This window comes from Ostreococcus tauri, assembly GCF_000214015.3.
Source record: "Ostreococcus tauri WGS project CAID00000000 data, contig chromosome 01, whole genome shotgun sequence".
In the NCBI taxonomy this organism is placed as follows: domain Eukaryota; kingdom Viridiplantae; phylum Chlorophyta; class Mamiellophyceae; order Mamiellales; family Bathycoccaceae; genus Ostreococcus; species Ostreococcus tauri.
In genome coordinates, this window is record NC_014426.2 from 647618 (window position 1) to 675585 (window position 27968).

At 56.7% G+C, this 27968-nt stretch overlaps 6 protein-coding genes across 6 annotated transcripts; 3 read left to right on the forward strand and 3 right to left on the reverse strand.

The window, feature by feature from the left end:
- Positions 1 to 154: 154 nt before the first annotated feature.
- Positions 155 to 3469, forward strand: OT_ostta01g04100 (Protein translocase subunit SecA; the record flags this gene model as incomplete). Its single annotated transcript, XM_022985397.1, has 1 exon — positions 155 to 3469. One exon carries the CDS (start codon positions 155 to 157, stop codon positions 3467 to 3469), a length of 3315 nt encoding a protein of 1104 aa, XP_022838278.1.
- Positions 3470 to 3498: 29 nt separating this feature from the next.
- Positions 3499 to 5814, reverse strand: OT_ostta01g04110 (SWAP/Surp; the record flags this gene model as incomplete). The annotated part of the gene is made up of 1 exon (XM_022985398.1): positions 3499 to 5814. One exon carries the CDS (start codon positions 5812 to 5814, stop codon positions 3499 to 3501), a length of 2316 nt encoding a protein of 771 aa, XP_022838279.1.
- A 794-nt stretch (positions 5815 to 6608) lies between these two features.
- OT_ostta01g04120 (von Willebrand factor, type A) lies at positions 6609 to 23995 on the forward strand (the record flags this gene model as incomplete). The annotated part of the gene is made up of 4 exons (XM_022985399.1): positions 6609 to 9161; positions 9393 to 9720; positions 9976 to 11588; positions 11789 to 23995. 4 exons carry the CDS (start codon positions 6609 to 6611, stop codon positions 23993 to 23995), a joined length of 16701 nt encoding a protein of 5566 aa, XP_022838280.1.
- A 70-nt stretch (positions 23996 to 24065) lies between these two features.
- On the reverse strand, positions 24066 to 24815 carry OT_ostta01g04130 (Homeodomain-like; the record flags this gene model as incomplete). The annotated part of the gene is made up of 2 exons (XM_022985400.1): positions 24066 to 24632; positions 24738 to 24815. The coding sequence occupies 2 exons, from the start codon at positions 24813 to 24815 to the stop codon at positions 24066 to 24068; spliced, it is 645 nt and encodes a 214-aa protein (XP_022838281.1).
- Positions 24816 to 25231: 416 nt separating this feature from the next.
- Positions 25232 to 26382, forward strand: OT_ostta01g04140 (Cyanobacterial aminoacyl-tRNA synthetase, CAAD domain; the record flags this gene model as incomplete). Its single annotated transcript, XM_003074419.2, has 2 exons — positions 25232 to 25375; positions 25558 to 26382. 2 exons carry the CDS (start codon positions 25232 to 25234, stop codon positions 26380 to 26382), a joined length of 969 nt encoding a protein of 322 aa, XP_003074466.2.
- Positions 26383 to 26528: 146 nt separating this feature from the next.
- Positions 26529 to 27968, reverse strand: OT_ostta01g04150 (Aminoacyl-tRNA synthetase, class I,anticodon-binding domain, subdomain 2; the record flags this gene model as incomplete). The annotated part of the gene is made up of 1 exon (XM_003074420.2): positions 26529 to 27968. A coding segment is annotated over one exon (1440 nt), but the record flags the coding sequence as incomplete, so codon positions are not given.

The window sequence follows — 27968 nt, forward strand, 5'->3', positions numbered from 1 at the left end:
CGAAATGAGACACACTACCTCACAGCGCTGCGCGCATCATCTCACGCGTCACCGATCTATGTCGCGCGCAATGTGGACCACTCTCTCGTCCGGCGCTCACCGCGCACGTGTCACACCGTCGCGTCGCTACAGAGCGAACGAAAAAAACGAAAAGATGCGTCAAAACTCACGTTCTTTTCGCCCGCGCGCCCTGACGTCGATCACGTCCTTCGACGACGATGAACTCGCTCTGTCGGACGACGACGACACGACCAGAGGTGATTCGCGACGCTCGTCGACATCGCGGGCGGTGACGGCGGCGCGCAGGTTCGAGTTTGCCAGGGCGGGCGAAGGCGACGACGCGCTCATGGCGACGCTTCGAAGACGCGTCGTGGAACCGATCAGAGCGCTCGACGCGACGATGGAAGCTCTGAGCGATGACGAGTTACGAATGAGAACTGCGGAGTTTCGGGAGCGGCTGAAAAAGGGTGAGACGCTGGACGACGTGCTCGTGGAGGCATTCGCGACGGTTCGAGAGGCGTCAAAGCGCGAGCTGGGTTTGACGCACTTTGACGTGCAGTTGATCGGCGGCGCGCTTTTGCACGATGGATGGGTCGCAGAAATGAGCACCGGGGAGGGTAAGACGCTCGTGGCGACGTTGCCAGCGTATTTGAACGCGTTGGAGGGGAAAGGGGTGCACGTAGTAACAGTGAACGATTACCTCGCGGCTCGAGACGCGGCAGAGATGGGACGCATATATAGATTCTTAGGGCTGACCGTGGGGGTGATTCAGAGCGACATGGAACCTGCAGAGCGACAGTTGGCGTACGCGTGCGACATCACGTACGTGACGAACACGGAGATAGGTTTCGATTACTTGCGCGACAACATGGCAAACGCGGCCGACGACATGGTGGTGCTCATGCGTCCGTTCAACTTTGCCATCGTGGACGAAGTCGACAGCGTGTTGATCGATGAGGGACGAAATCCGTTGCTAATCACGGGCGTGGGCGAGGTGAACGACGACGACATGTACAGAACAGCCGCGAAAGTTGCCGAACACCTGATTGTGGGACGAGATTTCAAAGTTGTCTTGAAGGAGAAATCGGCCGAGCTCACGGATGAGGGCATGTCACGAGCAGAGATGATGCTACAAGTAGACGATCTATGGGACGCTCAGAATCCAATGGGAAAGTATGTGTTGCTCGCCGTGAAGGCGAAGGCTCTGTTCATCAAGGATGTTGACTACATCGTGCGAGATGGTAAAGTCATCATCGTCGACCCGTCCACCGGTCGCGTGCAGCCGAATCGAAGATGGAACGACAATCTTCACCAAGCGGTCGAGGCGAAGGAGGGTGTCGAGATAAACGGAGAAAATTCCATCATCGCTTCTATTTCCTACCAGTGCCTGTTCAAGCTCTACAAGAAACTGAGTGGTATGACAGGCACTGCGGCGACGGAGTCAGAAGAGTTTTACACGACGTATGGCCTCGGCGTCGCAAGCGTACCGACGAATAAACCCAACCTTCGGATCGATTCTCCGACGGCGTTGTTCTTGAAGAGTTCGCCGCGGTGGTACGCCGTTGCGGATTTGATTCTCAACTGTCACTTGGACGGGCGACCCGTACTCGTGGGTACGACTTCAGTGGAGAACTCGGAGCTCTTGAGCGCGATTCTCGACGCTTACGTGTGGGAAACACCGGATGGGAGAAAGATTGAGGGCATTCCGCACGAGTTACTAAATGCGCGTCCGCAGTACGCGGCACGCGAAGCGGAGATTGTTTCGCAGGCTGGTAGACAGTATGCGGTGACCATCTCCACAAACATGGCTGGTCGTGGGACGGACATTTTACTCGGTGGCAGCGCGCACGGCCTCGCCAATCGCGCTCTCAAGGATAAGTTGTGGCCGTACTTGGTAGAGAACGGCGAGGTGGACGAAGCGGCTGTACTCATGCACGTGAACCTATCACCGATAACCGAGCAAGCGCTGCAGCAGGCTGAGCTCGTGGCGCGAGCGTCCGTGATGACCGCCGGGTCTCTGGATGCGGAGCAAGCCGACAAGCTCTTCGTTGATGCGCTCGTCCAAGCCGAAGAGTGGCTCCGCAGAGACATTGATCCAACGTTCCCGAACGATGTCGAAGTGCTCATAAAATCCATCTACACGGCGGCGTATGCCGTTTTGCGAGACTGCCAAGCGCAGTGCGAAGCCGAGCGCGAAGTCGTGCGCAAGGTCGGCGGACTTCAAGTCATTGGCACGTCCATTCATGACAGTCGTCGCGTTGACAATCAGCTTCGCGGGCGTGCGGGGCGTCAGGGCGATCCAGGAAGCACGATATTTTGCGTGTCCGCCGAAGATGAACTGTTGCAAACATACTGTCCTGGCTGGGGTAACCAAAACTTGTGGATGTTTGCCGGCGTCGACGAGAACGCACCAATCTTCTCCGACATGGTGGACAGACAGCTTCGATCGGTGCAAAAACAGATTGAGGATTATCTCGCATCTGGTCGTCAGTCTACATTTGATTCCGACATGGTGCTCGATAGCCAGCGCGAGGCTGTCTATAAACTGCGCCGGCAGATTCTGTTGAGCAGCCAGTCTTCGCTGAGAAAGCGGCTGTTCAAGTACATGGGTCAACTTGTCGACGACGCGTGTGAGCGCGCGGGCGTTTCTGGAGGCGTTTCACCGAAGAAGTGGGATTTTGATCGTCTTATTCGAGAGCTCCGCCTTGTGTTCATCGGTAGAATGGATCACTGGTTATCAATGACTAGAAAGCCGTTGAGCGATGACCCCCACTACCTCCCGGGCGTGACTGCTGCGGATATCAAAAGAGCCGTCATCCAGGACGAGTCGCTTCCTGTTCCACGCCCAATGCCACCGTTAACGGTGCCGCCGGCGATGGCAAAAGCCGCGATTTGTGGCGTACTGGTAGAAATCCCAGATGGTCACGATAGCAAGTTCGTTCAAGACACAGAGCCTGAAGCTTCCGATGAGGCGCTCATGGAACGCCTGGCGGAACGTTTGGCGCCTCCATCTGGCGTTGAGTTCTCACAGGAGTACATAAAGAGATGGAGCAAGGGATGGCACGCGCGAAAAGCGCGAGGTCTTCGATCGTATCTCACGGAAGCTGCCGTACAAATGTACCTCGATCGATTTGCTCGCCTAGCCGCGCAAGACTATGATCGCACGGAACTCGAGGATGTGGAACGCCTGTGGGCGCTTCGAGCCGTGGACACGCTCTGGCAGCAGCATCTCGCGCAGATGGAGGTCTTGCGCACGAGCGTTCAAGTTCGCAGCTTCGGACACTTGGATCCGAAGGATGAATTCCGCATCGACGGCGCGAGAGCCTTTGTCTCGCTCGTGGAGGGTATTCGCGAGGACATGGTGAAGAACATCTTCTACTTTGTCGGCGCAAGTGTCGAACCAATCACCGACTTTGACCGTGAAGAACGGGGTCAAGTTGAGTCGGATGGTGAACCAACGGAAGCTTAGGTTGTCTTCTATGATTTGTCTATGCAATGTCAATCACTAGTGTAGCTCGAACTCGAGTCGTAATCGCGCCTCGAGCGCTTTCTATGTTTTCTATGCTTTCGATCGTCTCGCGGGCGCCTCTTCTCTTTCTTCTCTTTCTTTTCTTTTTTCCTTTTCCGGGATTTGGATTCACGCTCTCGTTTCTGTTTGCGAGTGCGTTCATCCTCTGCGGGTTTGGTCATCACGGCCGACGACCACACGGGCGCTGCGGCAGGCGTTGGCGCGGGCACACGCGGTGAGTCAGGTTTCGTGAGGGCCGCCTTGATGACGTCGACGTCAGCCTCCGTCTCGTTATCGTCTTCCTCTGCTTCTTCATCGGAGTCTTCAAATATCGCATTGAAGAGACACATCGGTTTCTCGACAAACGCCACCGTCGCCGCAGCAGCCGGCGGTGGCGGTGGCGGCGGGACCTTGACACTCTTGGACGCGGCAGGCACTGGAGGCGGCGGCGGGACCTCCGTCTTTTTCTTCGCAGCCGGAGGAGGTGGCGGCACGTCAAGGTACTTCGGTGCCTCTTCGCGCGCCTTTGCGTGCGTGGCGTCCAGTGAGATACCATCCGAGCGGAACTTGTATCGCGTGACGTCCGGACGCGCTCTGTTCGCGAACGGATCCTGGATTCCAAAACGCTTGCACAGCAACGGTTCCGGGGCCCACTCCATGGATGAGCGAGAGGCGACGAGCGGCATCTGCGTAACGAGTGCGGCGCTATCGTCCACTTCACGCTTGTGCGGCTCTATCTTTGGCTTATTCTTCTCGAGAACGTGCAATCCAACTTGTTCGATCTTGTCCGATTGCACGACCCCGCCGGTGGTGAACGTCTTGCTCAAGAGTTTCTGAATGCGCTCACGATCGCTGGCGTCGATACCGTCGATTGAGAACTTCTGCCTCGCCGGCGGCTCGCGCGCGGATGGATTCGGCGCGGTCACCGTGCTGCCGCGGCCTAAGGAACTGACGGTCGAAGGTAACAACTCCTCACCTAAGAGCTTCGCCCTGTCCTCCATCCCGAGCGGTCGCGCGCGTCTCTCCGGAGCCACCGACGCCTCAGAGTTTGCCTCAATGGCCGCCTTGGCCAATTTCCACTTGTAATACCCGGAGTCGCGCCCGCCAAAGAGAAACGAAAATTTTTCATCGTCTTCACCCTGTCGCGCCTTGGCCATGTCCTCGAACTGCTTACCGTGCTTCGCGACGAACGTGGCCAAGGTGTCGATGACTTTGCGTCGCTCCACATCCGCCGGCGCTGGCGCCTCGGGAGGCAGCGTTGGCTGCACCGTCGTCGCTCGCGCCGCTCTCGGCGCGACGGGAGCGCGCGGTTGATAATTTCTCGGCACAACGGGCGGCTCAAACCACTTTGGTGGCGCGAGCGTGTCTGAGGAAACCTTGAATCCTCGCACGACGCAGTCGTTCGGAAGCGCAGCGCCGAGCGCGAGCGTCGCACCCGGCGCTCGTCTCGCACCGAAATCGTCCCGGCCCTCGATGTTGACGTCGTCATCGTCGTCCAATTCGAACACGTATTCGCTTGATTTCGGCTTATCTTCGTCATACAAAGCCTCGTCCTCCTCCTCGAACACGCTCACGCCGAACGCCTCGCCTCGACGACGTCCGCGAGCGCGTCCAGAGTTTTCGTCCTCCATCGCCCTCCGCCGCCGCATCGCGGCGTCTCGAAATTCCTCCGCCCCCGCGAACGCGTCGTATCCCAAGCCCTTTCGATCATTCTTCGGATCGACGACGTATCTCGGGATCTCTGACCGCTCCACCGCGCGTTCGTCTTCGCCGTCCACGACGACGTCTCGCGCTCTCCGCCGAGCCCGTCCCAACTTTCTCAACAACGCCCTTCCGATCCCGTACGCCTCGCCGACCACCAGCAAATCCGCAACCTCAAACGACCCCCCAATATCACCGCTCACCATCTCTCCACCGACGCCACGTTCGTCTCGTTCCGCCGCGCGCCGTCCCGCCTCGCGACCGCGTTCTCGCGCGCCGTCGCCAAACGTATCGAATCCTTCCCTCGTCCTCAACACCGTCGCTCGCCGCTCTCGGATCTCATCCTCATCCATGAAATCTTCCACGCGCTGTTCCCTCGACGTCTCATCCGCCCTCGTTCGTCGTCCGCTTCGAAACGTCCGCGGCGTCCACCCATCCGCCGTGCCCACGGAATTAAAGTGTCCCGCGCTCCATCCCCCCTCGAACGCGCCGTGGAACCGCTCCACGCGCTCGCGGCGTCCGTCGCCCGTCCCCGACGTCGCGGGCGCCCGGCGCGCGGTCCCGCGACGGACGTGCGAGAGATCGGCGCCGTCGCCGGGCGCCATGGCGCGGCGTCGGCGAGTCGGGCGCGCGCGCAAAGGTGCGCGACCACCTTTCGATGCGGGCGTCGAAAGGCAGACGCACCTTTCGATGCGGGCGTCGAAAGGCAGACGCGCCCCTTTCGACAGCGGCGCGGCCGCGACCGCACACGCGCGCGTTGCCCGCGACGTCGAGGGCGCGACGACGCGCGCGGCGCGGCGACGATGGTGGTGTCGGCCATCGCGACGGCGACGCGCGCGAGAGACGCGCTGCGGGCGCGCGTGAAGGAGGATTCGCTCGATGAAAAGCGGCGGCGGCTCTGCGCGCGCTCGACCGCGCGGTGCGCTCGACGACGGATGGCGACGCGAGCGAGGCCATTGCGGCGCTCGCGACGTGCGCGACGATACCGTCGCTCGCGTTGGTGACGATATCGGCGGCGAGGGCGAACGCGCTGGGGGTGACGGCGGGGGTGTGCGCGGCGGGCGCGGGCGCGGCGCGCGAGGAAACGACGCGGGCGCTGGGGACGATTGTGGAGCTTCTGCCGCACTGTTCGTCGGCGTGCGATGCGTTTTTCGCGAGTGGGGGGGTACGAGAGCCGGTGCGAGCGGTCGTGGAGCGAAGTGGGCGTGCGACGGTGGAGGAGACGACTTCATCGGTGAGAGCGCTGGAGACGCTTTGGAGGCGGTGCGCGTCGACGCGAGAGACGTTCGATTGGTCGGCGAGCGTGCGATTACTGGATTCGGAGAGCGATGAGGTACGGTATAACGCATGTGCACTCGTGGGATGCGCGCTCGGGCTGTCGTCGCGAGCGGTGAGCGAGATGCGTTCGGCGACGACGCGGGACGCCGGACGATTTCACGAGTACGCAGCTCGAAGAGAGGCGAGAGATTTAGAGTTCGCAAACGAGCGCGCGACGTTTTGGATTCAACCCGGAACGCACGAGCTCTTGGATGCGGACGCGGATTTGTCCACGGGAGAGTACGCGCCGCCTGCGGAGGGATACGTGAGGATTGGAGGCGTCGAGGTGCGACGACGAAGCGAGACGGACACGAGTCCGAGCAGACGAACGAAAGGGCACGCGATGATTTACACCGAGAGTGCGCGACAAAATTTAGCCGCTGTCGCGCTCGCGCTATGTCAAAACCGACCCGTCTTGCTCGAGGGTCCGGCGGGGTGCGGTAAGTCCGCGGTCCTCGAGGAAGTTGCGCGCCTCACGGGTAACGATGATTTCGTCACACTTCACCTCGACGCGCAGACGGATTCAAAGTCGTTGCTCGGGGCGTACGTTTGTGGCGCTGCCCCGGGTGAATTTAAGTGGCAACCCGGTGCGCTGACGCAGGCGGTGGTTCGGGGTGTGTGGGTGCTCATCGAAGACATCGATCTCGCGCCTTTTGAAGTTTTATCTGCATTGGTGCCGCTCTTGGAGAAACGCAAGCTCTACGTCCCCGGACGCGGCGAGAGCGTGCAAGCAGCGCCTGGATTCCAGCTTTTCGGATCGGTCACGACCGAGGCAGGACGATCGGCGTCATCGAGCGCAGATCCACTCTCGGGATTGTGGACGCGCGTCGTTGTCGAGCCGCCACGTGGCGACGAGGCGACGGCGATTCTGTGCGGATCGTATCCAAATTTGGCTCCTCTCGCGCACACAATGCTCGCGACCGTTCGTCAAGTCCAGACTTTGTGTGGGCAAGGAGGCGCAATCGCGGGTGAAGCTGCGGGATTGGGTGCGATTTCCGATCAAGACGTGGTCATTCAAGAAGCTACGGGCGACGCAAGAGACGCGGAGCGCGCTGCGAGTGGATTAGAGGCGCAGGCGAGCGATGCAAATCACTCGCTCGCTCGCGTGCACGCCGGCAGGCCTTTCACTCTGCGAGATCTCCTTCGATGGGCTCGACGAATCGCGACACTCCGTTCGCACGAGCTCGCTTTGCTTCGAGCCGACAAGGCGGCACCGCCGCAACTCAGAGCGGCTGCATACGGCGAGGCGGCGGACCTTCTCGCAGGCATGTTACCGGCGGGGCCGGGTCGGCGCCGCGTATTGAAGATGATCGCCGCCACTTGGGGACTTCCGGCGGAGGACACTGCCGACGCGACGGATCGCTTGCATAAACCAACGATTCAAGAAGGACACCAATCGGTCGCCATCGGCCGATGCCTGCTCCCCGTCGGGGCGAGGAACTTAAAGGGTGCGAAGTGGTCGAGAACCGGACACGCAATGAGGCTCCTCGAGCGTGTGGCGGCGGCTGTGCAACTAAATGAGCCCGTGTTATTGGTGGGTGAAACGGGGACCGGTAAGACGGCACTGATACAAGAGCTCGCCCGACTCACCGGTGCACCGCTCACCGTCGTCAACTTGAGTAACCAGTCTGAATCTGCTGACTTTCTCGGCGGTTTCAAGCCTGTCAATGCTCGGCACTTGTGTCTTCCATTACTTCCAAAGTTTCACAGTGCGTTCAACAAGACGTTTCCTTCGGCATCGAACGCAGAGTTTCTTACTAGGATTGCGCGGTACTCAGAGAAGCGCAAGTGGGCCCATCTCCTGCACGCATTCCGAGCCGGTGTTGAACGCGTCGCGAAGCTGGCCGCGGAGGCTGTGAAAGAAAGTAAGATCAATACCTCTGGCTATGAAAAGGCGAATAAGCGCAGGAAGACATCGAGCGCTCTTCCCGATGATCTCATCGAGGCTTGGAGAGATTTTGAGCGAGATCTCAGCACCGTGGAACACTCTATAAATGCGAGCAAGAATGGAGGTCCGGTGTTCGCATTCGTCGAGGGAGCGCTGGTTACCGCACTGCGCGAAGGACATTGGATTCTGTTGGATGAGATAAACTTAGCTCCGGCGGAGACGCTCGAGCGTCTCGGGGGTGTACTAGAAAGTGAGAGCGGCAGCATCGTGCTAAGCGAGCGCGGAGACGGCGAGCAGATTCCGCGACATCCTCGTTTCCGACTCTTCGGTGCGATGAACCCCGCGACGGATGTGGGTAAGCGCGATCTTCCTTCGGCACTTAAGCACAGATTTGTCGAAATCTACGCCGGGGAGACAGAGAGCAGAGAAGATCTGGCCATGATTGTAGACGCATACTTGCACGGCGTTCCGGGAGTACAAGTTGACGATATCGTCGAGTTTTACATGGCTGCGCGTCAAGCAGCGCACACGACTTTGCTTGATAGCGCCGACCAAAAGCCACAATATTCATTGCGCACACTTTCTCGCGCTTGCGAGTACGTACGTGCGGCCGCTGGAATATATGGGGTTCAACGTGCACTGTTTGATGGCTTCGCGATGTCGTTCTTGACTTTGCTTAAGACGGAAAGCGGCGTTACGCTTGAGAAGCTGATGATCAAGCATCTACTTCGAGGAACCGCTTTGAAGGTACGTCCGGTGGCTCGTCGCATTTTGAATGTTTTCCCCGTCGTTCACGTTCTCGAGATCCCAATTCATGGACTGCGAGGATGGGCGTTTTCACGCCAACGACGGCACAACCATCCGGGAAAACAATACCTATTCCAACTCTGATTTCTGAGGTTTTGGAAGATGCTTTTTCTACATTTCGCACGCCCGCACTGTGCTCGAACCTTGACTAACTGTGCTTCGCATTCGCAGGCTGTGAAAAATCCACCAAATCCACCGGCCGGCGACACACACGTTTTATTAGAGCACTTCTGGGTCGAAGCGGGAGATCTTTCCCGAATTAGTCCCGAAGAGGGAAAGTACGTCGTCACGGAAACCGTCAAGAGGCATCTGTCCAATCTTGCTCGTGCTGTGTTGTTGAGACGTCACCCAATTCTTCTGCAAGGCCCCACGTCGAGTGGTAAGACGTCGCTCGTGGAATACCTGGCACAACGAACGGGGCATCGATTTATGCGCATCAACAATCACGAGCACACTGATTTGCAGGAGTACCTCGGTACATATGTGACGGACGAAACAGGTACGACATCGCCACACGGAGACCGCGCGCGTTCTTTTCCAAATTCACTTCCCGGCCGCTAGTTCGTTAGCCGTCTTCCCTACTCCATGGGTCTGGGGGCTCGGAAAGCGGCCGAACATAAACGTGGTACTCTTTCACGTGCGCGTCGCCGAAAGCTGGCGTAGAACCCGGTAACCAGGACGCGCACAGATTGAGGCCCGAAATTTCTGCACTTTGCTCATATCTGAACGCCGCCACTGACTTTTTATATCGTAGGGCAACTCGTCTTCCAAGAGGGCGCTCTCGTGCAGGCAGTGCGAAAAGGTTATTGGGTTGTCCTTGACGAACTCAATTTGGCCCCAACGGACGTCCTCGAGGCGCTGAACAGGCTTTTGGACGATAACCGAGAGTTGTTTGTACCCGAACTTCAAGAAACTATACGCCCGCATCCACACTTCATGCTCTTTGCGACGCAGAATCCGCCAGGCGCGATATACGGTGGGCGTAAAGTGCTGAGTAAGGCGTTCAGAAATCGCTTCATGGAGCTTCACATCGGAGATATTCCGGATGAAGAGCTCAAGACTATTTTGAACACGCGCTGTGAAATTGCACCTTCGTACTGCGTCAAACTCGTTGAGGTAATGCGAGAATTACAAAGAAGACGCCAAGGCTCGAGAGCATTCGCTGGTAAAGATGGTTATATAACCGCAAGAGATCTGTTCCGATGGGCAAATCGCCAGAGTAATGGATATGAAGAGCTCGCGGCGGATGGTTTCAGAGTCCTCGGTGAGCGGCTTCGAAGCGATTCAGAACGCAACTCGATTCGCGAAGTGCTTGAGAAGTGTCTGAAGGTCCCGTCTCTTGTGGAAAGCACGCTTTATGCGTCCGCGCAAGAAGGTGTTCTCGAGAAGAGTTTGTTGGATGCGGCCTCGCAAGCGCAAAAGATGGGTGGTTTAGAAGCCGCAGATGCCGCCGCCTTGGCGGAGACGATCGCTTGGACCCCTGCGATGAGGCGTCTCTTCGCACTGGTCGAAGGATGCATGAATCACAAAGAACCCGCGCTACTCGTTGGCGAGACGGGGTGCGGTAAGACATCCGTATGCCAGCTTTTGGCGCTACTCAGAGGGCAGAGGCTTCGGATTCTGAACTGTCACCAACACACTGAGACGAGCGACTTCATCGGTGGTTTCAGACCGACAAGAACTTCCGAGCGAAAAGACATGATGGATGAAGGCAAAGTTGCGGCTCCTTTTGCTTGGGAGGACGGGCCACTTATTCAAGCGATGCGCGAGGGAGATATATTGCTCGTCGATGAACTTTCGCTCGCGGAAGATTCCGTCCTTGAGCGCTTGAACTCTGTGCTGGAACCGGGTCGTTCTATCACTCTCCCTGAAAAAGGTGGCGCCGAAGTCGAGGAGCTCACGGCACATCCTAACTTCTTGATTCTTGCGACGATGAACCCTGGGGGTGATTTTGGAAAGAAAGAACTCTCACCCGCTCTCAGGAACAGATTCACCGAAATTTGGATTGGAAGTGTTGGCACGGCCAGCGAGATGGAAAATATTGTCGCCAAGAGGATGTGCGAAACGTCTGTCGCACCGTTTGCAGCGCACCTCGCACAATTCTGGGAATTCTACCATGAAAATGCCGGAAGTTCCACTGCCCGAGCTGCGCTTGCGGTTCGCGACTTGATTGGCTGGGCGAACTTCATACGCGAGATGGTAGATAATTCTCGCCGTGCGCCACTGAGCCCATCAGAGGCGTACGCGCACGGCGCGTATCTTACGCTCCTAGATGGTCTGGGACTCGGCCTAGGCATGCCGGAAGAGTCCGCGAAACAAATTAAGGCGAGATGTTTGAGCTTTTTACATGGGCAGCTTTCTGAACAGGTGAGTTCTCGAACAAATGAGCCCGACTTTTCGACGCACCGGAGGTGTGATGATGCTTCGTTGTACCTGGTAAGTTTCCGAGCTTCGGTACTGAGAGAAAATATTTTCACAACCCTGAACACCTCCGGTGATGTTCTTCGATAACTTTTTTCTTTGATTCGCTGCATATTTTCGACTAACGTTGTACGCGTGTGTTGCAGGATCGCGCCTCTCTCGCTTTTGCGGCCGCGCCGGAGGGCGACACCGCAACAAGCTTCGATGTGGATACCGACGGTTTTTTCGGTGTGCACCCGTTTAAGATAAAGTGCGGTCATCACATGACCGAAAAAGGTGGGTTCGCGCTGTCCGCGCCTTCGACAAAAAAGAACGCTGCGAGAATTATGCGTGCGATGCAGTTGCGCAAGCCCATCCTTCTTGAAGGTAGTCCAGGGGTGGGAAAGACGTCAATCATCTCGGCGCTCGCCGCAGCATCTGGCCACAAGCTCGTTCGTTTAAACCTCAGCGAGCAGACGGACATGATGGATTTGCTCGGTGCCGATTTACCAGCCGCAGGTGGCGCCGCGGGTGAGTTCGTTTGGTCAGACGGAGCATTCTTGGCGGCGCTGAAAGCTGGCGATTGGGTACTGCTTGATGAATTGAATCTTGCACCGCAACCCGTTCTTGAGGGGTTGAATGCAGTTTTGGATCATCGAGCCGAAGTTTTCGTCCCTGAATTAGGCCAGACGTTTCGATGTCCTCCAACTTTCAGAGTGTTCGCTGCGCAAAATCCCGTGCAAGAGGGCGGTGGACGGAAAGGTTTACCGAAATCATTCTTGAACCGTTTTACACGGGTGCACGTCGAACCGATGTGTGCGGACGATTTGAACTACATATCCTTAGCGCTTCATCCTGAAATTCCCGTTGAGAGCGTTTCTTCCATGGTACGTTTCAACGCATCGCTCGCGCAAGCGGCGAGCGCACCAGGTGGATCATTTGCTCGCGCTGGAGCACCGTGGGAGTTCAATTTGCGTGACATCTTGCGCTGGTGCGATCTTGCCGAGAGGTCGACTACTTTAGAGCCTCGCGTCGCTGTAGAGCGCCTATTTGGTACGTTATTCTTGCAAAGACTGCGTACGCACGTCGACCGTGAGCAATGTTCAAAGTTCTTTATGGACGCCTTCGGCCATATGCCGCCAGAGGTGAACGGCAGGCATCTCTTCGTCGAAGGCGAACAGCTGTGTGTCGGTGATGCGCGCGTGAATTGCGGAGAGACGAAGTTGAGTAATATCGATGACGCGAAATATAGTTTGCTTCCTGGGCAGCTCGGCGCCTTAGAGGCTGTTGCACATTGCGTGCAGCGTGGCTGGATGTCCATACTCGTCGGCGGCACCGCGAGTGGTAAAACAACAATCGTGCAAATGCTGGCTGCACTTTCCGGGAACCGTCTGAGACAAGCAACGTTGACAGCGGCGACGGATACGAGCGAGCTCCTCGGGTCGTTTGAACAGCGTGATCCCAGTCGAGATCGAGCTGCAGTCGAGGAAGATATATTCCAGGCATTGAAATCAAGCTGCGGAGAAAGAACCACGTGGTTGAATATCGAGCTATTCGACACGCTTTGGACAGCGTGGGAGCGTTACAGGTCACGCATGCGAACGAGCGTGGATATGTCAGGCGCCGATTCATACACGGCTCTCATGGATGTACTGAGAGCTCTCTACAGTATTGACGGTGGTGCCTTCTCGACAGGTTTGAAGGAGAGGGTTGAAAACATTGGTCAACGTGCGTGGGCGCCAGGACCTTCACCTGATGCAGGAAAGTTCGAATGGGTCGATGGAGTCTTGCTCAATGCCGTCATGAATGGTGAATGGGTACTTCTTGAGAACGCGAACTTGTGTTCACCGACCGTCCTCGATCGGCTGAACCCGCTCCTAGAACCCGAAGGATTTTTGTTGGTGAACGAATGCGGCCTGATTAATGGCAAGCCTCGTGTCGTCAAGGCTCATCCAAACTTCCGTCTTTTCCTGGCCATCGACCCGAGGCATGGCGAAATTTCCAGGGCGATGAGAAACAGAGGCGTGGAGGTTTTTCTTCTACCTCCTGAGGGTGCGTCGGCGTCTGCGCACGATGTTGCACTTCCATCACCGTTGCGAATGCCGCCCGCTGATCCCACAGTTGAAGATGATATCACCAAAATTCTCGAGTCCGTTGGTGTTCCGGGTGGGTTCGCCCAGTCAATCATGGTACAAGCGCACTCTTCGTTTGGAGATCGCACGTCTAGGCCAGGTTTGAAGGCGGTGTCATCGCGATTACTCGCAGAGTGGGGAACGTTAGCGCAAGAATTGCTGTCACGTGGCCATGACGTCCAAGTGGCTCTTTGGTCGAGTTGGAGCCAAGTTTACATGCGCGGCGAGTCAAACGAGACAATTCGCGCGGTTGCCCGCAACGCGTTTCAGTCTGCATGTGCGAGCGCGTTCGAATCTTTGCGAAAACTCGCCACTGGTGAGCCTGTTGTCGAAGATGTGACTGCGAGATCTGTCATGTACCAGCCGATGTGTTGGCCGAACGCTAGCATCGCAAACGAGGCATTGATGTACGGCTCACACGATACGGAGAGTCAGCACAAATCGCAGACCGCACTTTTCGAAGGCATCGTTGCGCAGCTCGCGGGGCAGTTGATAGGGGAGACAGAATTGAGTGCACTTTCACCTTTCATTACTGGCGCTTTGCCAGTGAGTGCAACCATGCGCCGAATCGGAATCACCGTTCACCACGAAGCCATGAAGAGCGATGGAAGTACTATATCGAACTTGATTGTCACGTTGAAAGCAAGCGCGCGACAGATTCTGGATGACGTGATCATTCGTGGTGATTTGCACAATCTGGACGGTGTTGCAATGAGGCTATCAACCTTTGCGCATTTCACTCAAGTTGACTCTCTTCCGGCTGTTAAGGATGAGGTGCTGTCCACCGTCAACGCGTTGAATGCGATCAAAGAACACCCGTTCATGGTATCCGCGCATGCAGGCGATTCGACTTTGCGATCGATGGTCATCCGAGGGGCATTGCAACGGGCATCAACAGAATTACATGCACAGCGCAGCGCCGAGGCGTATGGAATGAACGCCTCGTCATGCTTGCAACTATCCATTCAGCGCAATGAAGATGACGTTGCACGAACGCGAGCAGCTCCTGTACACGCTTGTGTAGATGTGATAAGCGTTGTTCTTGGTAACTTTGCGCGGTTCGAGGACGCTGTTCTTAGACTCGTGTGCGCTGTGGACAAGAACTTCTCATCGCACGAGTACGCGCTTCTGAGCGAATTTCAGGATTGGCGCATAGGCCTAGAAAACCTAGCCGTGGCCTCGAGAGCTGATTTATTCAAGATTGACCCGACATCCGGCCTCGTGGCGTCAGCTGACGTTGTGGAAGCCATGGCGGTGGTGTGGATGAAAGTTCGCGAGATGTTATCGGCAACGCAAAACTTGGATGTCGACATGGACTCTTTGAGCGTAATCATGGAGCAAGTGAGAAACGCCGCGGGTTTCATGGATGCGGCACTCGAGATACCGGCCGGTAAACCCATCGATCCACTCCTATGGAAGCATGCGGGACGGCCTTCTATTCCAAAGACTGAGTTCCTTCTCAAGTTAGAAACAAGCGTACGAGACATCTGCCACGCTCTTCAAGTTAGATCAAGTGTCGCGACAGATCTTGATCTAGCGTTGAACAGACGCATGTATGACACGAACAGCGCGAATAACGATGCGACGTTTTCGGCTGCATGCGCCGCGCTCGGAGCTGGTGTCGCCTTGCGCTCAGCAGCTTTGGAAGGGTTATGCTTCTTCGCTTGGACGCACGTGGACGCGAACACCGGTTTCGTCGCGAACTCTGAAATCGAGCTCCAAGCAAGTGAGATTCCGAGACTACTGACTCTTAAATGCATCCATCGAGCAAAACTTTCTGGCGTCGTCATGATCTCACAAATGGAAGAAGATGAAGACGCCGTAGTGAACCTACGCGAGAAGAGACACATCTGTGACCTGCCAGTTCGAGAGCTACTGTCCTCAGCCGACAAGGATGAGCCGTGGAAACTTGGTAAGATTGGTGACGTAGACGTGCCTGCGTACCCGGCCACAGGTTTCCCGGCTTGGTCTCTCAAATGGGAGTCGATCGCTCGGCTGAACGGCGGCTTGAGTCCGATTGCGGAGTTGTGGTCCATCTCGTCACAAGCAAAGCTTCTCAGCATCTTGACGTCTCGCGCGGTGCAAGGCAGAGACGACATCATGAGTGCAATGGAAGCGATGCTCGCGGCTCAAGGCATCACGTTTGGAATTTCATCTTCACCACGAACGCCGGCGGACTTTGTCGCTCACCGTCATCTTCTCTGGCTTTACGGAGACGCATCAAATATTAACGTTTTCGAGAAGACCCAGGCACTGAGTGAGCACCTCCACGACATGTGGCTTAGATGGCACGCGTCTCAATGGAATAACTCCATGGACGCGACGCCGCATTCACTTTTACCCACATTCAAGAAAGAGACCGCTTTTGAAAGCCCGGTATCGGCCGTATGGACTTCAGCCTCGGGACCGGTCAGATTTGAACGCGCCACCGCAACCGCGTTTGGGTCAGCCATCGTGACTGATTCTAAAATTGGGTGTGCGGAGCGTTTGCCGCGAATATTGCAATTACGTATGGCATCGCGATTGATGCGCTTTGAGCGAGAAGATCCAGTGATGGCATCACGGGAAGACTGGCTTTCGGTTGGAAGCTTGACTGCACAAGTGTTGCTTAGTCACAAATCTTTACTGGTAGATGACTCGGGGAGATCTGTCGCGCTCACGAATGCGATCAACGCCATGATGAAGCTCCTGCATACGAGTTCTGCGAAGTCCGCGCTAAGCACTGCGAACGCTCTTATCGAGGCTTGTGCGGGTCTCTGCGAAGTTTATCCACCTCTGGAGGAACTTCGTGAAAAGGTTCTCGAACCTCTCGTGCGCACCTTGTGCGAGGGCTCCACGCACAGAGACGTAATGAGGAGCGCGGCTTTATCGGGTGAACAGGGTGCACGGGATCGTGGTCGGCGCGGGAACGCATGGACGATGCTCGGTTTACTCCGTCTCAACCTTCTCCTTCCCGCTGGGTTGTCTGATCCAGCCGTCACGGTGCGTACCGAGCTGCGCTTGGCCGAGTCCATCCTCGACGGCGAAATGAAACCACTTGTAGGCGTCATGACTTGGCAACGGCGCACTCCTTGTGCGCCAAGTGCCGACTACGAAAACTTGAAGGTTTGCATCGATCGCTGCGATGTGTTGTCACGCGAACGAGAAAGACTAGGAAGCCTTTCGATTCCACGTCCCATGCCTTCGCGTTGGGTTGCCTTACGCCGCGACGTTGAGCGATTCCGGGAAGGCTTGGCAGCGGCTCAGAGATTGATCAGTTTGCTAGACAAATGTTCAGAACTGAGCCCGGACGAGAGCGCGATGATGGAAGCGGAAACTTGGTTGAGTTCGAGTGCGCAATGGTGTTCGAGACTCAACGAGGAGTACTCGGCGTATCGGGACATGACGCAGCCCATTCAACTGGCGGTGTACGAAATGCGACGTGGCGTCGCTCTCGCTGCAGATTCCGCGCGGGCTAGAGTGAAGAGCAGTGGTGATCTTTTCGCCGCCGCTACGGCACTGTTCTCGTTCCCGACTGTCGTGAATTCTAAATACGAAGGTTCGATGTCGTTGTTGCTAAGCGAGGAACGAGTGTTGCACGCACTCAGCGAGGCGGAGAACATATCGACGGCGCATCTGTCATCAAATCCAAAGTCTGGGGATTTAGCGTTGAACGCTCTACGCGTCGCACTCACGAGCGCTCTATCCGAAGCCAGACTTGATGGCGCTTTGAGCATGAACACGTGGCAGCGTCTGAGCAAATGTTTCACAACTTTTGCGGCTCTGTATGAGAATTGTCGTGAGGAAGATCTCGAAGCCGAGAGGGAAGCGACTGAGATTTTCAAGCAGGCCACAAAGGGACCGACTTCGTACGAAGCTGCCGAAGCGAACGACAACGCAACGGAAGAGCGCGCATACCGCATCGCTTTCAAAGACTTCTCATCAGATTACGCCGAATTCAAGGATGAGCCAGGTGCACCTCTCATGCTCGAGCATGACTGCATTGAGGACGGCAAAAAGGAAGAAGACGAGGACGCGGACGACGAGGCGAACATCACTCGTGCCGCCCGTATGGCTGGCATCTTGGAGGGTGAGCTCGCTGAGGAATTAGTGAACGTACACTACGCTGCGCTCGCTACCCTTCGAGGTGCGCCGACGCACATCACAGAAGATTCAGACGATTCAACCAGTGCTCAGGAGAAAATTGTCCGCTCAACTCGCTTGATGAAATACGGGAAGTACGTTCGTAACTTGAGCAGTGAAGAAGCTCTACGAGCGTCGGAATTCGCGCGGGCGTACGATACAGGTATATCCGTTCTCAAGGCGAGCCAGTTGTCGCTTCCAGTTGCTGTTGATTACGCGTCTCGCTTGGGACACTCTCTTCGAGTGGCGCTGGAGCACTCTGCTGTATCGAAGCCGGCTCTCTCGATGGATACACTTGGTGCGTCGCCTTATGAGTCACAGTTTTCTCTAGAAGAGGATGACGTCATGACTGCACGTACGAAGCGAACTCAGGTAGAACTCGACGAAGACGCTGCAGCGGACGCAATCGATTCTGAGATGAACGTCGGTGGATGTCCTGGAGAGATGGCCTTGCTCGTTCCTCCAGTCGCGGCCGCTCGACGACGTCTAGCTGAACTGCTGGAAGAGTGGCCGGAACATCCACTCCTCACGCAACTCGCACAAATTTGCGATCGTATGCTTTCTTTGCCACTCCTTGGTCCGGTCAAGGCTGGGTTGACAGGCATTGAACTCCTCCTCGCGCGAGCGCAAATTTGGGAAGAATCTGCTGCGTCTCATACATCGTTGAAGGAACAACTCAGCGAGTGCGCGAAACTCGCGCTTCGATGGCGTGCGAGAGAATTACGTACGTGGCCGAGGTTGTTAGCTCGCTGCAGCGAACGCCACGCCTCACGAGCCAAGCGCACGTGGTTCGCCGTTCGCAGATTACTGAGCTCGATGAAATCGCGCGCACTACTTGGTGAAGAGGCAAGTGATGATGCGAACGATAAAAAAGTCGACCTGGAAAAGTTTCATCAAATAACGGTGGCCCTGGAAGAGTATTTACAGGGATCTACCATCGGCGAGTTCGACACTCGCCTTGAACTGATTTGGTGCTTTTACGCGGAATTTGAGGTGGAGATACGCGCTTGCCGGGCGCGAGGATCAAAAACAACGAAGCAAGACGACGCGCTATGTGCTGTGTTGCACAACGTCTGGCGCTACTATTCGCAGTTCCAGAATGTCATCGATAAGCACGTCGAGGCGATCCGCAAGCCGTGCGAGATCAAACTTCGAGATCACGCCAAGCTCGCGAAGTGGGAGGATCGGGGTTTCCACGCCATGAAGGTGCAGGGCGAGGCAAATCAGAGATCTCTGCATAAGTTTGTGCGAGCGTTCGATACGGCACTCAACGGATTGGTTCTCCCAATTCTGGAAAAGGCTGCATCACAAACCGGGTTCAAAGAGCTCTCTTCGGATGGTGGCGCGCAAGCTTTACCAATGCTGGTCGGTGCGAATGCGAATGTGAAAGTGAAACCATCAAACGACGAACTCGAAGTCGTTCGTTCGGCGCGCGAAGCGGGAGCTGAAACTATGCGGCATGCCGAGCTCGATTCTCTTCGAATGCACCGGCAAACTTGGGTTGCAGCTTGCGATGAAGCAAATACGCAAACGAAGCAGGCTGTTGCTTTCGCGTCACAAGTTGCGCAACAAATCAAAGACGAGCAAAAGTTCGCCATCGCCGACGAGGACGAGAATTTGTATCAATCTCGTCTACCGTCACTCGTCAAACGAGCCGGAGATATTCTTGGCGACGCTCTGAACGGCGAAGAAGGTTACGATGTGCGCTCGGCCGGAGCTGAGTCTCTTGATGACTTCGCTGTGACCATCGCGAGTCGCGCAAATGCGCTTCGTGACGACAAGGCTGCAAAGAAGGCTATCAAGAAGAAAGCACTGCAAGATTTGCTCAAGGCACTGCCAGCGATGGGAATCAAGCACTCACGAGGCGCCGTTCCCGCTGAATATCGCACCGCGGCGGCCTGGTTCACCGAAGCCGCGATGAAGCACCCACGCTGTCTTTCTGTACTTGGTCAAGATACCGTCGATACTTTCCACACGGCTGACAAGTACTATTATCGTTCCATGGCTCGAATTCAACGACTTTGGCGAGTGCAAGGGCTGCAAAACCCAGATTTGACGAGCCGAGAGATGGAGATCGCCACTTTATCGTGCGAGCACCTGTTACACATTTTACGTTTGCAGCGATTGACGATTTCGGCAGCCGCTGAGGCAGAAGCTGACATTGATGTGGCGTACGTATCGCTCCTTGCTGCAAGCGAACGAGCCGCTCTTCCTTCACAACAATTTAGCGAGTCCTACTTGATAGAGCAGTACGATCTTGTCGCTCGATTCGAAGCCGCGTGCATCGATGTGAGCTTGGTCAACAGAGCAGTGTGCGCCGCCGAGCCGCTTGCAGAGTTGAAAACCATGACGCCTGCGGTTACGAAGGCTTTGAACGAGTGCAAACAAGTGGCGCGTCGCTCTCGCGCACGACTCGAGCCTTTCGTAGTGTCTACGCTCGAGTGTGCTGATTTGCGAGTCGGAAAATTGCGACCTTCTTCGAAGGCTTGGCGATCCAGCGCCATCACTTCGGACGCGGCTTTGGACGCGATTCGGGCAAACTTCAACGACTTTAAGGGCCTGAAAGAAGTACTCACAACTGCGCAAAACGAGGCTCAAGACAAACTGCACTCTGGCGAGATTGGTCTACACGGCGCGAATGCTCTACCGGGTTGGGATTTCTTGCGCTCCATTGTCGAGGCGGATGTCGAGAGACAAGAGAGTGATTTCAACCGCGGTGTCTATCACATGGAAAAATCTTTTGACGCTGATGAATCCATTTCCAGACATCTCGAAAGTTTGCGCGAGAACATCGAGAACGTGGTGCAATCGTCTCTCCTCTGGGTTCAAGGCGTCGATGCAGCGTCGAAACCGATTATGGTGAAGCGTGAAATCGTCGATGAGGGCGAAGATGAAGAGGAGGAAGCCGATGGTACAATGGAGACGTACGAAGCCGCAGTTGGCGGCGCACTGAATCCGAAGCGACTCGATCGTCTTGTGTGCGCCGTTCGCGATGTCGTACGTGATGTGAAGATCGTTGTCGACCAGGCGACAGAGATAAATCAAAGGGAATGGTCTCAGTACGTCGTCGCGCGCGTCGGCGCCTTGGCCCCGCTCCTCGGATTGCTTCGAAGCGCCGTGAGAACGGTTCTCCGAGAATACATCAACTTCCACAAATCTTCGTGCAAACTCGAATCTGTACTCACTGCATTGTTCCTTGGATTATCCACTGAAGGCTTCTGCATTCCGCCGGAGGAGACCGAGGGCGAGGCTGGAGGAGGCATGATGGATGATCAATCTGGTACCGGCATGGGTGCCGGCGAAGGCAAGAAGGACGTCGCGGACGAAATCGAGAATGAGGATCAAATCATGGGCATGGAAGATCTCGAAAAGGAGGAAGAGGAAGAGAAAGAGAAAGGCCGGGGCGAGGAGGAAGACGAGGGCGGTATTGAGATGCAAAATGAGTTCGAAGGGATCACGGAGGATGTGGATCCTGGAGATGACAACGAAGAGAAGGAAAATGGCGAGCAGGAAATGGAAAAGGAAATGGGCGAGGACGGAGACGACGGAGATGTCATCGACGAGCGCATGTGGAATGACGAGGACGACATGGAAGAAAATAAAAACGAAGCGCCGGAGAAATATGAGAAGGGTTCGAGCGTGAAACAGGATGATACGCAAGAAACCGAGACGCGCGCCGCAGAGGACGAGGAGAACGACGGCAAGACGCCGAAGGAACCCGAAGGCGAGGAAAAGGAGAAAGAGGAAAAGGAAGATCCGAAACAAAATGATCAGTCCGCTGCACCCGAAGACGACGAGGGTGCGGTGAATGACGAGGAAGTGGAGGAAAATCACGGACTCAACCCGAACAAGCCAGAGCCGGAGGAGTTCCAAATGGATGATTTGAACTTTGAAGAAGATGAAGAGGGAGAGGAAAACGCCGACGACGCGAACGACGAGTCCATGCGCGATGATGACGCCGAAGAAACGGGAGGTGATCAAGAGGAGAATATGGACGGGGGTGAAAAAAATCTGGACGGTGAAGGGGAAATGAACGACGACGGTGATGGCGGTATCACTGAGGAAATCATGGATGTCGATGACAAGGATGAAGACGGTGGTGACGACGAAAATGATCTCGCCACCGACGACGTTGCCGATGACGCCAACGTCGCAGAAGACGCTATGGACGAAGATGGGGAGGATGGCGGTCCCAAGGGTCAAGGAACTGGCGGGGGTGGCGACCAGGATGTCACTGAGACGCAGGGCCAAGGTGGGGAAACAGGTGCCAACGCTCAAGGATCTGAAGGTCAAGGAGAAGAGCAGACAAAGTCGCAACCGCAGAACACCGCAGATGCGCATATGAGCGCGCCACAAAACGATGATGGCAGTCAGCTTCCCCCACCGCAATCTTCTACGGACATACCGAGCTCTGGTGCAGATGGCGAGGGTACTGGAGCGGGCGTGAGCGGCGGCGAAGGCACGGTTGCTCCCATGGCTGGCAGCTCCGGAGGAGATCAGAACAAGAAGACTCCACCGCCATCGCAACGACAGCAAGAAACAAACCCTCACCGATCATTAGGCGATGCGTTGAAGAAGTGGCGCGAACGCCTGAATGTTGTCGGAGATGCGGCAGAACACGAAGACGTCGCCGATCAGGGAGGCGCTGATGCGGGTGCGGAAGGTAACGAGTACGAATTCGAGAGAGACGCCGATAAGGGTGGCATGGACGATGATGATGCCAACGGCGAAGGTGGAATTCAAACTCTGGCCAATGCTACCGAGGAACAAGCGCTCAGACACAATCTGAACGAATCCAAAGATGACGACGACGATACCAACGACAACCTCGAACAGATGGAGATGCAGGAGGATAACCGCGTCGATGCGAACAACGAAGGAGACCAAGGCCCTGGCGATGGAGACAACGAAACTGACAAAGTTCCTTCTGCGGCTGCTGCGGCGAAGCAGCGCAAGAAGAATGACTCGTCGAAGAAGGATATGGTCGGGAAGGATCCGCATGCGGCGGCAATCGAAGCTGAAGAGGATGTGGACAACGAAGAGATGGTCGATGCTGACGCAGTTCCTGACCGCGAAGGCAAAGGCGGCGATGAATCGAAGATTGCACTGCAGCTCGAATATACTTCACTGGACGGTTCGAACGAGAAGACGCGTGAGCTCACCGCCGAGGACGTCGAGCGCGCTCGAATGGAGGCTGAGCAGAGCCTCACGCAATGGCGAGAAAAGGCATCTGATGATCGTGGAAACGAATCGAGTGCGCAAAATCTTTGGAGAAAGTTAGAGCAGCTCACGACGTCGCTCTCGGCCGAGCTCGCGGAGAAACTTCGTTTAATCTTGGAGCCTACGCTCGCAAGTCGTCTCCAAGGCGATTTCAAGACGGGCAAGAGATTGAACATGCGCAAGATCATCCCTTACATCGCGAGCGATTTTAGGAAGGACAAAATATGGTTGCGTCGATCGAGACCATCGGCCCGCAAATATCAAGTCATGCTTGCGATCGATGACTCGCGATCGATGGCGGAGAACCATTGCGGCCACATCGCGCTCGAATCCATGGTCCTCTTGGCGCGCGCCATGGCGCGCTTGGAAGTCGGGGAAATCGGCGTCGTTGGTTTCGGAGCCGGAGCGAACGCGGTCCGAACGCTCCACCCGCTTGGTGCTCCGTTTACCGACCAAGATGGCCCGTCACTTGTGAGCAAGCTGTCGTTCGCCGAGGACAACACCTTGGCGGATCGACCGATGGTCCAGCTCCTTGAGACCATCAACGCGCGACTGGCCGTCGCTAGAGAACAAATCCGCGGCGGCGGTACGAAACTCCAACAACTCGTTCTTATTATCGCAGACGGTCGTTTCCACGAGAAGGAAGCCCTGAGGAGGTGCATGCGAGAAGTTGGCGCGCAACGCGGCTTGCTCGTCGCCTTCATCGTGTTGGACAATCCGCAAAACAGTCTGCTGAATATGCAGAGCGTGTCGTTCGCCGGCGGTAAGCCGGTGATGAAGAAATATCTTGATTCATTTCCATTTCCATTTTACGTCCTGGTCCAGGATGTGTCGCAGTTACCCGCGACGATTAGCGATCTGTTGCGTCAATGGTTCGAGATGACATCGAGCCACGATTGAGCCACGTAGTGAACATTTTATTGACACATGTACAGATAGTTATGAGCTAATATAACTCTTCCATAGACCATCACATGATGCTGCAGCTTTGTTGTTTCATCTCTGCGTTCAAGGGCGGCGCTCGGTCGCGGGATCGGTACGCGTGTTCGGGCATTTCGTCGTCCTCGGGTTCTGGCGAGTACTGTCGAGGCGTGTACTGACTCGAAGGGGCGCGCGGCGATCCCGGCGGGGTGTTGAATCCCAAACGCATCGGTCTCGGACTCGCCACCATTTCTTCATTCGGGTTCGCGGTGCTCCCGAACGGCGACTTTTCCACGACGCGAACCGGCGAGAGGTGTCGGTCGAACTCGACTCCGCTCACCTGTCGTCCGCCGTTCGCCTGGATGTCCTCCACCACCGCGAACGCCCTCGGGGACAACGGCTGCGTGCGCGTCAACCCACTCTTCGTCGGCGTCGTGCTCTGACGCCACTTATCCTTCAAATCGATGTTCGTCCGAGACGCCAATTTCGGCCCGAGCAGCGGATCCTTCTTCATCGCCATCCAATTCCCCAATCCATACTTTGCCACCCCGACCGCGAGCGCGTCCTTCTCATCATCCGTCCACATTCTGTACCCCTTTCGCCCCTTTTTCCTATTCTACGCGCGCCGTCGTCGTCAGTCGTCCACCGTCGCCGCGCGCGCCCGTCGCCCCGTCCCAACGCGTCGCGCGCGATGTCCGGAATTCCCGTCGATTCAACCCACCGTCGACCGCGCGCGCGCGTCCACCGTGGGCATGAGCACCGCGGTCGACGACGTCTTCTTGGATGATTTTTTCGCCATCACCGTCGCGTCGTCCTCTCCCGACCCTCGCCGCCGCCGTCGTCGTCGTCGGCGTCGTCGTCGGCGTCGGCGTCGCGTTCCCCTCGTTAGGGTATTTTCACATCCACGGGCGATTCCCACACAATCAGGGTCCGGTCGTGGACGCCGGTCGTGGACGCCGCACGTATACGACGCGTCGTACCCCTATGTACTCACACCCGCGCGTGCACGGGCGGTCGCCGCGCCCCCATGGATGTTGTTTCACCCGTACATCGCGATATCCGAGGCACACTATGACGTCCGCGCGCGCACCCACCGCGCGCGGACGCGACCCCGCGGGGGAATCTCGACGGGGGTCGAAGACCCGCGTGTGCGGGATACGCCATCGGCCCCGCGTGCGGTTCGAGCGTCCACGCGCGCGCGCGCGATCGTGCACGATGCGCGCGACGACGACGACGACGACGACGACGACGGGCGTGGGGGCGCACCGCGCGCTCGCGGCGCGACGGGCCGTGGGTGGGACATCGGTGCGGGGCATCGGGGCGACGATGCGACCGGTCGTCGGACGCGTGGTGACCGAGGTGCGATGACGACGACGGCGACGCGACGGCGATGGCGATGACGGCGACGGCGCGCGCGCGCGCGTGGGTGATGCGGCGCGTCGGTGCCGGCGCGGGGGATGGGGGTGGGGGCGCGCGCGCGAGGATGGGATGATTGTGAACGCGCGACTGACGCGTGGATTATCGTGAATTCTCTGGCGCAGACGCGGGCGTTTTTTAACTTTAACTCTGGGTACGCGGAGAAGAACGCGCGGGGGGTGAAGGAGTTCCAAAAGGCTGGGTCTAAGCGCGTGTACCCGGTGTACGACGTGCAGAAGCTGTCGGGGTCGCGCCCGAAGGCGAAGCCAAAGGCGAAGCCGTCGACGGCGAAGAAGAACGCGGCGGCCAAGTCGGGGCTCTTCTCGTTCGGGACGACCAAGCCGACGGTGAAGAAGCCATTGGTGAAGAAGCCATTGGTGAAGAAGCCGATGGCGAAGAAGCCGATGGCGAAGAAGCCGATGGTGAAGAAGCCGTTGCTGTCGACCAAGCCGAAGGCGAAGCCGATGATGGTTTACAACAAGAAGCCCGCGTTCAAGCCGGCAGTGGCGAAGACAAGACCCGTGTCGTCCTCCTCTTCGAGATCACTCGAGGAGACAGCCAATCTCGGTTTCATCGCCATCATCGCCGGCAGTTTCCTCCTGTCGGTGGCAATCCTTCCGGGTGTCGCGGACGTCGCGCTGGAGAGTATCGGCATCGCGTACACGCTCTATTTCACCTACAACTATCTGCTCTTCGAAGAAAGCCGAAATGAGTTTAGAAACACGCTGGATCAGTTTGCCAACGGTACGGGCATCGATATCCCCGCGTTCTTCGACGGTGTCATCAGCGCCGTGTCAAGCGTCACGGACAAGCTGTCCGAGCCAAAGAGCTACCCCAAGAAGACTGTCGTCGTCCCGGTCAGTACCGATCTGGTTTCCAGCGATTCTGCTGATGACGATGACAAAATGAAGAAGAAGAATAAAAATGAGAACAAAAATGAGACGAATTGAGTACGCGCGTTCGCATGCATCATAACGCGAGACTCGTGGCGCATTTGTAACTTCGTTGACAAGCCTGACATGTAAAATGAGCGTCCCTCCCGAGTATTCTAACGATTAACTTGGATTTGATTAAACGTGAGATATTGCCATGATCTTTACTTTGCAACAACCGCCGGGAAAGCCGCCTTGAGCGTGGCGACGCGCTCGTCCAGGTTGACCATCTTATCAGAGCAACCAGCCGCGGCGTCGAGGAGCGAGAGCACATCGCCGACCTCTGGACCTTGCATGCGACCAGTGAGGGCGATGCGGAAGGGCATAAACAAACGTTTACCCTTGCGTTCGAGAGCCTTACCTGTGGCGTTGATGAAGTTCTTCACCTTGCCTTCCTTGACAGCCGTGGCGAGTTCGCCGCTCTCGTGCGCCTTGACGATGGCGTCGACGATGGGTTCAAAATCATCTTCGAGCACCTTTCTCATCGCATCATCGCCCATGTTTTCCTTCAACGGGTAGCTGAAGACATCTTCGACTTGCGGGATGGCGTCTTGAACGAGTTCGACGGATTCCTTGATCATCGGAATGATCACCTTGAGCGCCGCGTCGGAGCCCTCCTTGATGGTGCCCGCCTTGACGAGCGCCTCGCCGATGAGCGATTCGAACTCGTCATCACCCAGCGCACGAAGGTGCTGACCGTTCATCCAGTTGAGCTTCACCTTGTCGAACACAGCCGGGGACTTGTTGATACGCTCGACGCTAAAGAGCTTTTCGAGTTCGGAGACGTCGTAAATTTCTTGCTCGGTGCCGTCGTTCCATCCCAACAAAGAGAGGTAGTTGACCATCGTCTTGCTCAGGTACCCCTCCTCCTTGAACTGCCCCACGGACGTCGCCCCGTGTCGCTTCGAGAGCTTGGAGCGGTCCGGGGCGAGGATCAGGGACATGTGCGCAAACTTGGGGAGCTTGAAGCCGAGCGCGTTGTACACGAGCGCCTGGCGAAGCGTGTTCGGCAAGTGCTCCTCCGCGCGCAAGACGTGCGTGATCCCCATCGTCGCGTCGTCCACGGCGACGCAGAAGTTGTACACCGGCATCCCGTTTGAGCGCAGCAAAACAAAATCACCGAGCGTGTCCGTGTCCCAGCCAACCTTGCCTCGCACCAAGTCGTCGATTTCGATGCGCTCGCCCTCTGGCACGCGGAATCGATACGTGTACGGCACCCCCTTATCGAGCATTTCTTGCACCTCCGCCTCGCTCGCCGTCGCCCACTTACCCATATACTTGGGTGGGAGTTTTTCCGCCTCCGCCTTCGCCTTCATGGCCTCGAGTTCTTCATCCGTGCAGAAGCACTTGTACACGTGTCCGCTCTTCACGAGCTTATCCGCGAGCTCTTTATAAATCTCCCCCCGTTCGCTCTGCCTGTACGGCCCACACGGACCACCGATATCGGGTCCCTCGTCCCAATCCAATCCAAGCCAACGCAAATCTTCCACCATGCTCTCCTCGCTCGCGCGCGTCGATCTCGCCGTGTCCGTGTCCTCCACCCGGAGCACGAATTCCCCTCCGTGTCGTCTCGCAAACAAATAGTTAAACAACGCCGTTCTTCG